A 12,461-nucleotide genomic window follows, 5' to 3' on the forward strand; every position below is an offset into this window, starting at 1 on the left:
CTCTCTCTCTCTCTCTCTCTCTCTCTCTCTCGTCCGCACTTTGCACCACTCGGGAAATAAAATGAGATCGCGGCGGATCTCGCAGTCGCCACTTCAGACAGAAAGCAAGAAAGAAAGATAGAAAGAAAGAAATGGGCCTTATTGTTTTTATTTTGACCCCGTGCGCCATCCCTCTCCCTCTTCTTCCACGGGGCCGCTCCAATAACCGTGAGCGTTGCTGCCTCCGCTCGGCTCTCCGAGCCACAGAGCGGCCGGCTGTGCAGAGCGAAAGGGACTGAAAACTTTACGCCGCAGTGGCGCAGTAACTAACTCGTGTTGGGAGGGAAAGAGTGCCCTGCTGCAGCCACTCCACAGCAGTGAATCACGCACTGGTGGAGTCGACCCGGTCTGAGCGGCTCCGTTGTTTCAACGCGCTGCTGCGGTCAGACCACAAAGTGAGGGTGGTTTTCCGGGGACTGCCGGGGACCGCAGACGTGGTTCTGCTCGGGTCAATACTGTGGTTTGGCGCGAGGCATCAGCGGGCGTGAAGACAACACCGACTGAATGACTTCGGTCGGAGTTGAACCAAAACCGCGGCTGCCAAACGATTCTCGTTGCTCTCGTTGCGATTCGGCTCCGAACTTCCGCAGTTAACCGCGATTAATCTGCTATTTTTCCGTGTTTTTTTTTGTCCACATTCACGTAAAGCAATTCCTACCACTGTCTTAAACCAAATGAACACTAAAAAAAAATGTATGAATTAAAGGCACATTTTAAACTTATGTTTGTTTACACCCCTCGTCAGCGTCAGCTAAGACGAATACTCTGAAACTACACAGTTTTCCGAATAAGTCCTCTCCGTGAAAAACCTGAGCCGCCGACTCACTTTATGCTGACGGCGTACTCCGTGTACTCTCTGCTGCGGTGGCGGACCAGGTAGGTGCTGTTGACCCGGTTGATGAGCTCGGCCTCGGCCTGCAGCCGCTCCATGGGGCCGGCGAACCTGCGCGGCAAGGCAAGCCAACGATTAGCCAACGAAAAAAATGCGCCCTGAAGGGTGTGCGAAAGGTGCGGTTCCGGACGTGCGTACCAGGGTTGAACGGAGTAGTCGACGGGTTTCGGCACCTGGAAAAGACAGAAAGAAAGAAACGGACGGTTCCTGATCAAAATGGGAATTTTGAAAATTCTCGGACTCGACGCAAAGCTTTTTGCAGCCGGGGCCGATGTTCGGCGTGCGGCGCCATAAAACAAGGAGCCTTTACACCGAGCAACCTCAATAAAAAAAAAACGGCCTAATGCTCCTCTTATCTTTACAGCGGCGCACAAGTGGCGATAATAGCTTGTTATCGTCGGGGGAGGGCGGGCGGGGGACGGGCTCATATTCCCTGCGCAGCTCCCCCCCCCCCGTGTCAAATGAAGCACGACGTCCAGCGGTGAGGGAGGTTTGGCAGGGCTGATTTCAAACCACCTCAAACCTCAATAGGGGGTGGGGGGGAGCCGCGCTCACTTACGCACGGACACGGCTTCACGGCGTCGCTCGGGAAGAAGCCGACCTCCTTCGTGGACAGGATCTTGCCCTGCAACCGCACAGAGAGAGAGAGAGAGAGAGAGAGAGAGATAACGGCGTTAGGAGCGAACCCATGACTCAAGCGACAATTAGAACAAAAACAGATCGGCGAGCACATTTTTACGAGCGCCGGTTATCCATTGCCGGAGTGGCGGCTGGCGGGAAGGAGGAAGGAGGAAGGAGGAAGGACTTCTGTCCGCCTTCCTTCCTTCCTCCTTCCTGAATGGCGACCGTTAAAAGTTCAAACATGACACGTTTCGCTTTCTAAACACCTCTCGGGTCGACTCGGGACCTTTTCAACCGGACCCGAGTCGGTCACGTCGTCTTTCGCGACCTCTGGCCATTCTGTCGGCGCTCGTCTCCCCCCCCCTTCCTGCTTTTTTTTCTCTCGCGGTACCCTTTCCTCGCTGGGGGGGGGGGGGGGGTAACACTGACGGAGCAAAACAGATGGCGGCCGTTGAACGAAATGAAATTACAGCGATCGATTCCATTTGTCACGCAGACGCCCAGGAACAGAAATGATTGAGGTGCGGCGGCTGCAGGAGTGATGGATATTGAATGTTTGCCGACCACGACGCCGCTTAAGCTTTTGTACGCACAGTTAATTGAATTCTTTATCTGTTTTTGGACCGGTGTTGTTCTCCCGATCCGCTCCCTGGTTGAGGCCGTGCCCTCTGCAGGGCTTGAGGCAACAGCTCTGGTTGGGTTACATGCAGGGAGTGACTGTGGCACCTTAATCCATGGATTAAGTTCGCCAAAAATTTGGATTCATTTGATCATTTATCCTTCTACGGCAAAGAAATTTTTTTTTTTTTTTTTTTTTTTTTTTTTTTACAAAAACGATGCTGCGAGTGCGTCACAACGGCCACACGAGGGCCAACACGTTAACGCTCACCTGCCACCACGGGCTGTGAATGTCGGCGCAGATCAACTCGATGACGTCGCCCGTCTGGATGCTGAGCGCCGGGCCGATCGCAGGGCTGGGTACGCCATAGTAGTTCCTGATGACCAGCATCTTCGGCAGACCTGTGACACGGGGAACTTTTTAGCGCGAGGGCAACGCGGTGCCGACGAGGGCCGGAGTCGCACTGGGGGGGACTGAAAGGAAGGACTGGCGTTGGGAAAAGTGAGAGAAGAGGAAAGTCCCGGGGGGCCAGAAGCATATAAAAAAAAGACGCGTCTAAACTTTCAATCGCTGCTCCCACACTGCAAAACAGTGGCAACTGGTGCTGATAAATCATGAGGCTCGTGCGCAGAGACAAAATCACTCCGACTTTTATGGGCGACGGGTGTTTCACTCCTGCAAGAACAAAACACACCTCATGAGGAATGGCTAATAATGACTAACCTGCACGTGCTGCAAACCCCCCCCCCGCCCCCGGTAAGATCACATGACTCCATTTTCTTATCCCCAGTAATGAGCGAGAACATCTACATGTTAGCAACTGGCAAGACGCTCCCCTATTGGCCCTGACCTGCCCTCGCGTGGAAAAAAAAAACCCAAACAAAAACAACAACAACAAACCCAGATATGCATCAGCGTGCGCGCAGGAGGTTCAGCTTAGACCTCTGATAAAGGATAAGAGCGATACGGCGGCTTCAGCGGCTGTTTTGTTGCGAGCCCTGGCCGCCTCCCCCTAAATCTTGCAGCATGTGCGTGTGCAGTGCATGCAGCGATTCGAATGGTGACAATGGGCAACGGCAAGAAACTTTTACCTCTGGCACGTTAGCATGTCAGCATAAGTTGCGGCCGTGTCCGCAAATCAACTCGTTTCCTACTCCCTGCATAGGAAGTCATATGCTATACGACTGTAGTTAGCTGTCGCTAACCACGTAGCGCACCCATAAGAGAAATAACGTTAATGACGCCACCGTGCTCTCGTTATTAAAATGTCCCGTCGGCACGTGGCAATAAATAAATATATTAATAATTTAATCTATTTAATCTATAAATGAAATTACACACACACACACACACACACACACGTGCATTTTCATGACATACATGCGTGCATGTCATACTTAGCGTACAATCAGTCCGCTGTCTGCCGCCACCCGTTCCGCACAAAGATCGGAACTGCAAACCCTCCACCCCCCCCTTCCCTTTCCGCCTCCCCATCCCCCGCACGGAAAAACCCATTAGGCCGTCTTGCGCCTGTCTTTGCCTGCAATGTGTCAGACGAAGAGAAAACGCGGCGCGAGCGTGGAGAAAAGGTAACGCTCGGGGCGCAGACCAGGGAAGTCAACAACATTGTGTTGCAAGCCGATACATCTCCATCCGCATCCACCGCCACCGCCGCGGTTTCGGGACCCGTTCCAGCGGCCGGCGGCGGCCCCGACGTGCACCAGCCTGCCTGAATGGGGGCTTGCGGAAGAACACGCGGCCGTGCAGAATCGAGTCTCGGGGGGGGGGGGATCGCGTTGCGAACCCGCGCCAGGACAAGCCGAGTGTTGGTGCACCTTTGAAAACCAGACAAAAGGGGAGCGGCGTCGACGCGTTAGCTAGCGCGGCGGGGGCAGAGGGGGGGGTGGGAGGGGTGCAGAGGGGGAGGGGCGGGGGGGGTGAGCGCCGACGGGGCCGGGGCAATCAGACGCCTATTGATTTTGATGCGTCTTCAGTCAGAGATGATTTTCTGCGGCATAATGGATGGAGGATGGAAAAATGAGTCTTGAAGCCAGGTTTATGAGAGATTAAAGGCTCTCTCTCTCTCTCTCTGTGCGTGCCTGCGTGTGTGTGTGTGTGTGTGTGTGTGTGTGCGTGTGCGTATTGCAAAGCTGCACACGCGCATAAACACACAAGTGAATGGATGCTGCGTGTTACTCATGCTCTGCAGGGAGATTAAGCAGCGAAAAGACACAGATGGGGGAGGGATGAAATATATATATATATATACACTCATACATATATATATATATATACATATATATATATAAATATAAGCTACACTCTCATGCTTTTGCTGCACACATCCGGCATCTAAACGTCTTTGTCTTTTTTTTAAGTTTGATCCAACTCTGAGCTGAATCTCCGTCCGAGTCGTCGGCGCGGAACGAAACAAAACCGAACCAAACGACAACAACAACAACAAAAAATAGCCTGCGTGCTGCAATTTATGCGAGTCTCGCGCTATTCCCTGATAGGCAGGAAGTGGGAAATGAAGCTTTTACCGCTTGTTCAAAACGAGTTCTCACCATGTCTGTAGGATTTTTTTTTTTTTTTTTTCCCTCCGGCCGAGCGGATAAATGCCTGCCAAAAAAAAAAAAAAAATGCCGTATTCATGCGGCGACTACTCAGAGAAAGACAGGAGGAAGGAAAGAGGGAAGAAAACGGAGGTCTGGGGTGTTGCTTTCTCACCTGGATCTCGGCCTTTGCCCTGCAAAACAGACAGGCACAGAGTAAGTGGAGCGACGAAAGGACGTCTCTCGCACACGCACACACACACACACACACACACACACACACACACACACACAGCCCTAATCCGTCAGGCCACCCCCCCCCCCTTCCTAAAAACACAACAAGTTGGACGCGAAAAGCACGACGCATGAAAAAAAAAAAAAAAAAAAAAAAGTAAAAGAAGACGGTGAGTGAACTCCGGCGTTGTACTCAGAGGTGAGTTGTGTGAATCGCAAAAAAACGCCAATGAACGATTCACTCTGTCGGAGTCGGAAGTCGGGAATTTGGGAAAGCGGCCCAACGTGAAGGTAAATTTGGCAGGTTCATTTCACCGTGTTTAACTGGGCGCATCGTCTCGGTATTGAGCATTCTCGTGACCCACGAGTGTAACTTTTTGCGGCAGGGGAGGGAGAGGGGGCGGGGGGGGGGATCGTGTGATCTTTGACAGCTTGCAGGCGTATCGAGCCGAGCAAACGGCGGCGAATTTGTTCCACAAACTCCCAAAGAAGTCGGTTGGCCTGCGAGCGCCGCAGCGCTCCGGTGCACAAAAGAGCAAAGGGAGCCCAGTGTAAAGAAGAAGAAGGAGGAGAAGAAGAAGAGGAAGAAGAAGGAGGAGGAGGAGGGGAAAAAAATGAAAAAATAAAAAAATAAAAACCCAGGTGTGGCGGTAGAGACGGGAGAGGGGGAGAAACGTTCGGGCTTCTCGCTGCAAGTCGGCGGCAGCGAGCCGCAGAGTCAATTGGAGTCTCCTTGGGAAATAAGCTGCAGAGAGGAGCGGCTTTCAAAGTGCAGCGAGGCTTTAAAGAGAACACACACACACACACACACACGCCGGCACACGCCGACACACACACACACACACACACACACACAGCGGCGGCGGCGGCGGCTCACCTGAGTTCTGACGGAGGCAGGATCTGAAAGAAGTTTGAGAGGAGGCATGGTGAGTGACGGGTGAGCGGGAGCACGCAAACACCCGCACATGCTCGCCGGGGGAACGAGGCAACACTCGCTCATTAGCGGGGAGGAAGAGGAGGAGGAGGAAGACGACGGCGGCGAGGAGGAGGAGGAGGAGGTGGAGGCGGCAGGCGAAGAGCGCCGGCGTCTGACCGGCGCCGGCTCGCTTTGTTTCCGCTGCGCCGCCGCCGCTAACCTGACAGCCCGCGATGGAGGAGGTAACAAGCTGGAGGGCGGAGGCGTCGTTGTTTGGAAGGCGAGACCTGAGCTTCTCTCTCTCTCCTTTTTTTTTCTTTTATATTTATTTGCCTTTTTTTTTTTTTTTTTTTTTTTGCTCCGCCGGTTTCTTTCATTGGCTCCCTGAGGAACTGGTTACACCCCCCCCCCCCCCCCCCCCCCACCCCCACCTCACCACACACCTCTGGGCACGCTCGTAAACCTGCGCTGTTGCATAAGCGCGACGCGGCGCAGGCCCTGCCGTCCCCTCCCCCCCTGCGACCTTTGACCCCTTGCAGCACCGTCTGCAGCTGACGGCCGACGTTGAGCGCAAGGCAAGCCGCGGCTTTTCTCAGACGCAGCAAGAAAAAACTTGGTGCATTTTTTTATTCTATTTTTTTAAGTGAAGTCAAAAATGCAAAAACAAAAAAACAAAACAAAAAAAAAAAAGGCGACCAAATTTGCAGCGAAATTTGAGATTTGAGGCGGGCACCGGCCGTGGCTGCAGACCTGACAGCAAGTTTGATCGATGTCAGGGCCGACAGCAGCTAGAAGGTTGCCACGGGACACACACACACACACACACAACACACAACACACACACACACACAATTGCGACACTACAGCTGCAGACTGGGCTGCTGGTGCTTGTTGGGTTTAAAAGACATTCATATATATATATACAGTATAAAAACTGCAGCCAGATTTAGTGCTGAGGAAAACAGCCTGCACCTACTTTTATATTTTAAAAAATTGTTTTTTTACTTCCCTGTCGTTTTGTGCACACGCGCACGTGCGCACACAGGACACCGAGGACACGCCGAGCTGGGTTTTTTTTTTTTTTTCCAAAGGCCTTCAATTCACTCCGCAGGTTTTTTTTTTTTTTTTTTGTTCCCCCTCCATTTGTCTCCGAGCTGTCAGTCGAGTCGCGCTGCACAGGGGAGCCCCGGTGACAGACACACACACACACACACACACACACACACACACACACACACACACACACACACACACACACACACGGCGGGTTGCAAAAAAAAATTCAAAAAGAATAAAAGGAGTCGGGAGTTTTTCCGGCCAACTACGGTAAAAGCGCGATCAAGCTTTGGGGAGCGGGGAGATGATAAACGAGCAAACGATATATATATATATATATAAATAAAAAAAAAGGCCCAACGAGGGGAAGTTTTGAACACCCGTGGCACCTTTCTGAAAAAAAAAAAAAAAAAAAAAAAAAAGAAAGAAAGAAAAAAAAAAAAAGAGGCTCTGACCAAAGTGTAAAGTGCGTCACCTGTTTTTCCGCAGGAGCCGAAGCGGCCCAGGCATTCTTTATGGGCTCCTGAGCCGCACTTGGAGCACAGATAGCCCTGGTAAAAGACTCCCCTGCGGACGGACAAACAGCAATAAAACACATGAGAATGTGGGTCGCTTCATCGGAGACAGTTGCAAGGGAGCATAAACAAAACAAAACAAAACAAAAAAAAACAAAACAGCGTTGATTTAGAACGCGTTGCGTTGCTCGATAAGGCAGCCAAAAACCCCCGGACTGGGATTCTGCTGCTGCGGTTTCAAACCTGCAATGGCATTTCTGCACCTGCATGACCCGGGTTGATCAGGAAGTGCTTTGTCTCTCGGGTTTGGACCACAACTATGCCTTGTTGTTCACCTTTAAGCAATGTTTATTTCCTTCATTTTAAATCCGTGCGGCTGCCCGTTGCACAATTTATCATAAATAAACAGAACAAAAAAAAAAACAATGAAGGCTGCAATCTGCAGGTGCACACTCGCACGCAGAGAGACTGCAGCAAAGGAGCAGCAACAGGAGGTTGTTTTGTTTGCATGTGCCCCCCCCTCACACTTTTGTTTTTTCGCAAATATGCAAATTCATAGACACAATTTGCTAATTATAGCGATAAAATATACATAAAAAAAAAAACTTTCCTTCTCTTTTGAACTACTTTTTGTTGCTGTAAGCAGCAAATGTCCCCAATGCGTGATTAATAAAGCTGTTCTATTATATTATATTCTAAAAAAAAAAAAAAAGCATTTGTCAATACATAAACTAGGCCAAGCATGAAAAGAAATGACCCTAAGACAACATACAATACATACCAAACCCATTCAGGGAAGACAAGTGAAGAAATCACAGGACAAATTAAGAGCAAAGGAGCAAGGCGGCCGATTAGCTCCTTCAGCTAGTTGAGAGCTAGCTCATCAACAGGAGGTTAAAAGCAAAAAAAAAAAAAAAACGAGGGGCCAAAACTGCACTTTCAGACGCTTCTGAGTGACAATCCGCTGTCACCCTGAGAGAATTTAAAAAAAAATAAAATAAAATAATAAAAAGAAAGAGAGAAATAAAGTTGGTGAGTTCAGCTGTGGCGCCGTGTGTTCACAAAGCAATAACCTTGTCCCCCCCCCTTCCTCCCTCCCTCTTGTCCCCAGCCGTCGCCTTGAAGACGTGCTTAAGTGTGACAGGCGGCGGGTTGTGTTTTTTTTTTTTTCTTCCACCACCGGGGCGTGCGAGAGAGACAGAGAGAGACCATGAGAAGCGTTGCTCCTCTGGGGGGGGGGGGCGCCGGCAAGTATTCAGCGGACTCAAAAGAAGCGCCGCGCTACAAAGAGAAAGCGAGTGGGTGGAGAGGAGGCCTTTTCAACAGAGGGCCTGCGCTTGTGCGTGTGCGTGTGCGTGTGCGTGTGCGTGCGTGTCTCTCACCTGAGCAGCATGTGGCAGGAGTTGCAGGAGGTGATCCGGTCGAACGTGTGCATGTGGAAGTCGTGGTAGTTGCTGGCGGCGTTCTCGGGGCAAATGTTGGATCTGGACGTCAGCGCGGCGGCGTAGCGGCGGGCGGGGGGGGGGGGGGGGGGGAGGTCACAATAGAGGGGAAAAAAAATAGACGGGCGTAAATCAGCGGAGTTTTATAATACTAATTCTTCCCCACAGAATACTAATTTGTTTGTCTGTGGCCACGGAAACAGGTTTAAACACCTGGAAACTGCAGAGTAGCCTTCAGGATGTCCTTAAGGTGTCTTTTCCCATTACGTTCGTGTCAATATGTTTCACACTTATTTAATTATGAGGCTTGTGTTTGATACTTTATTGCAAAGGGTAGCTGACACTAGCAGACTGCCCCAGACTATTTTGTGTTCATTTTTCAAAAATATATTTCTATTGGAAGTAAAATATTCCTGGTTTACCATGATAAATGGTTGTTGTTGTTTTTTTGTTTTTTTAAAGCAATTTTTTTTTTTTTTAATCCATTCACTTTTAATCACGCATGTCATTTACCGATTTTTCATCGTTAATGCCACACACTGCTTTTCAAAGTCCAGAGTGGACAGACTTTTCCCGAGGCTGGCAGCCACAATTAAACCTTACAGATCTTTGAAGTGAAGGCGGGAGGGGGGGGGGGGGGGGAATTGCAGACAGACAGTCGGACTCGGCCAGTGTTGGTGTTTATTCCCCTGTGCGTGTTTGTGTGTGTGTTCAGGCTACTCCACGTTGAAGAGAACTTCTTTCCCGACGTCTCGGCACGACGGCGCCGTTTCTGAACTTTTTTTCATCCTCTTTTAAAGAAAAAAAAAAAGAAAAAAAGAGTCAGATGGAGAGACAAACGGCTGTAGCGTATCCTGAGTAACTTCAGCGTCCCGCCTCCTGCAAAATTCCTAAGTTTCCTAAGCGTAATCTTCCATCTGGGAAGTTTCTGCAGAAAGTTATTGCAGAGATCAGTATTTTTATTCTGTATTTATTATCAGTATTTAATTTTTAATTTTTTTGTTAATAATTAATCAAACAGGCAGCTACACTTCCTTCTTCTTTTTTTTTTTTTATAGCTTAATGGCAATAATAATTAGAGACCAGGAAGTAGGAAGTATGATCGACAATGGTGTTTCTAGCTGGGCTACCTTTAGCCCAGCTAACTTTAACTTTACGCCGCTGAAGTGACGCGTTCAGACTTTAGGGGGGGGGCTTTCTACGCCACAAATTGATCTGATTATCATAAAAACGCTAAAAATTTATTTTAACCAACCTTGTCTATTCGTGGTCGTCCACCACCGAAATGAATGAACTTGATCCTCAGATGACCATCAGAGTGGCTCCTTTATGGACTTGAAATGCAGTTTTGCATTTGAGTACAAACAAGTTTCAGTATCTTCCTCTGACTTCCAAAGACGGAGCGCCCCCTAACTGCTAGTTCTGGAAGCTTTATTGCTGAGTGGCCGCCCCTCTCTGGCGTTCCACCACCCTCATCGGTCATCAACTAGTCCTGCCTGGGACATTAAAAAGGCTTTTTATTGGCGAAGAGATGCCTTTGTGTGTTTAAGATCACATTAAGACTCTGTTTTTCCTCCAGAATTTTTACTGCAGTTTTCGTACGGATCCGCCTCCCGACTCCGGATCCCGCGGACCTCGCAGTCCACCTCGGGGGCTGGCAGGTGTCGGCATCTCATCTTCTCCCCCCCCCCCACCCCCAGCGGCGCGTCTCGCCTGCTCCTCGCGGCTGCCGAGTCGCACTCAATCAGGGAGTGGCGGGTGGTTGGGAAATAAACGCACCGAGAGGGAAAACAAGTGTTTCGCAGATCAGCCACCGCCATGGGGGCACCGCCACTGCCTGCCTGTCTTTAGCTGCGGCTCGTTAGCTCCCCCCCCCCACCCCCCAGGACGCCCCGCCGACTCGCGTCGCATCGCTCTTCATCTTTGTTTTTTAATCGCGTCCCCCTTGTTGCAGCCTGTTGCTTTTGCTTTGAAAATAGAAAACAATGGGCTGCGCATATATATGTATATATATATATATATATGTATGTTTTTTTTTCTTTTCTTTTTTTTCACACACTGAAAACAATGTTCATTATTTCTCGCAGCTGCTAGAAAGCTCTGCCGCTCCCAACGTTAACTGTTGCTGCTCGCTAACGGATATTTTTTAAAATATTTATGATTCCAACGACAGGATTTAAAGGAGATTTGACTTCATGACACAATTGGGAGAGCTGGCCTGTTGTAATAATATCAAATTAGAGTTTTTCAAATTGACTGACTGAGGGGGTCACTCCTGCAGTTTGAGTGGCATGGCAACCACGTGGTATCCAGCGGTATGGAACGTCGATGCCATTCCAATGAACCGATCCAGTTTGTTATGCTTCGGGTTTTTCTGATGATGCCAGATGCAGGGTTAGCTTAAAGGAAAGGACGGAAAAGAAGGAAGCTGAACCACTGGGAAATTTATGGTCAGTTGAAAACTGCAGAAAATTCTTTCTGATGGCGTTTGGCAACGTGGACGAATCTCAGATTTGAAATACGAGCGATGAGGTTGCCAATCTATAAAAGTGATTTTTTTTTTTTTTTTGCTTGTTGGTTATTTAACAAAGGTTTCCACAAGCTAATATCTGGAATTAGACTCATTAGCTCACGCAGAGTTGAATGATCTGTTTCAGACTGCTGGAATTTCAGCTGCTGCTGCTGCTGCTGCTGCAGCAGTGAACCGTCTTCATTTGTTCCTTTGCCCGTGTCGCCGCGCGAACCCTCAGTTTGTCACCTGGTTTATCGGATTTCCGTCCAGGCCCCCCCCCCCCCGGGATGCGGCCGTGCAACTGAGGGTGGAACCGACTCCCCGTCGGTTTGACGCTAAAAAGCGGCGACGGAGCAGCCCGCGCTGCATTTTCCCGGCGCGTCGGGTTGCTGCTCCGCCTGTCTGCGCGTCTCCTCCGTCGCCGTCTCGTGCCCCTCGTAAATCACCGAGCGGGCCGACTTGAATAACCGGACGGCGGTCGAGCCTTGTCGCTCCTGTCGCGCGTGGGCGGCGGCGGCGGCGGCGGAGACAAACAAACAACTCACATTGCCATGCTGAACTGCTCCAGCCACTTCTTTTTCAGCTCTTTGGTCTTGAAGAAGAACTCGAAGCCGCTCTGGCCCTGGTTGTGCGTGAGGTAGAATCCGTAGGACCACTGCAACGCAAACAGTTTACAAAATGAGCGCTTGTCGGGCGTGAACGCGTAAATCGGGATGAGATACAATATGATACAACGTGCATTTTAATTGCAAGCCTTTTGCCCCTTCCATTCACCGGTAGTCAAGGTCCTCAAGCCTTAAAAGGATCAGTGTGTGATATTCAGCTTGATTTATGATATTTATATGTGTATATAAGATGTAATATGCTGCCCACACGTACATTAACAAAAGCGTAAAACTTCAGTACAATGAAAGTAATTTGGTTTTCCTACCCATAGAATGTTTTTTTCTTATAAATATATATAAGAATATGCAAAGATCAAGGGTCTCGCTCCAAGTTAGCGGCCATCTTGCGCAGCTATATTTCTAAGGAAGCCTGGTGCGGACATTCCAGCTGCCTG

The 12,461-nt window shown here is 49.7% G+C and overlaps 1 protein-coding gene across 1 annotated transcript in view; it reads right to left on the minus strand.

Annotated features, from left to right (window-relative positions):
- Positions 1–12,461, minus strand: part of vav3a (vav 3 guanine nucleotide exchange factor a) — a 42,872-nt gene that overhangs the window by 10,448 nt on the left and 19,963 nt on the right. The window contains exons 13-21 of the mRNA XM_076013731.1: positions 11,947–12,056; positions 8,830–8,931; positions 7,408–7,499; positions 5,838–5,860; positions 4,902–4,920; positions 2,442–2,572; positions 1,491–1,556; positions 1,070–1,104; positions 866–982 (exon numbers count right to left, since the gene is read on the minus strand). Of these exons, the coding sequence (XP_075869846.1) occupies positions 866–982; positions 1,070–1,104; positions 1,491–1,556; positions 2,442–2,572; positions 4,902–4,920; positions 5,838–5,860; positions 7,408–7,499; positions 8,830–8,931; positions 11,947–12,056 (695 nt within the window). The remainder of the gene's footprint in view (positions 1–865; positions 983–1,069; positions 1,105–1,490; positions 1,557–2,441; positions 2,573–4,901; positions 4,921–5,837; positions 5,861–7,407; positions 7,500–8,829; positions 8,932–11,946; positions 12,057–12,461) is intronic.

This window comes from Nelusetta ayraudi, unplaced genomic scaffold (assembly GCF_046127955.1).
Source record: "Nelusetta ayraudi isolate G7.1 ecotype Tasmania unplaced genomic scaffold, CSIRO-AGI_Nayr_v1 ptg000155l, whole genome shotgun sequence".
NCBI classification, from domain to species: Eukaryota; Metazoa; Chordata; class Actinopteri; order Tetraodontiformes; family Monacanthidae; genus Nelusetta; species Nelusetta ayraudi.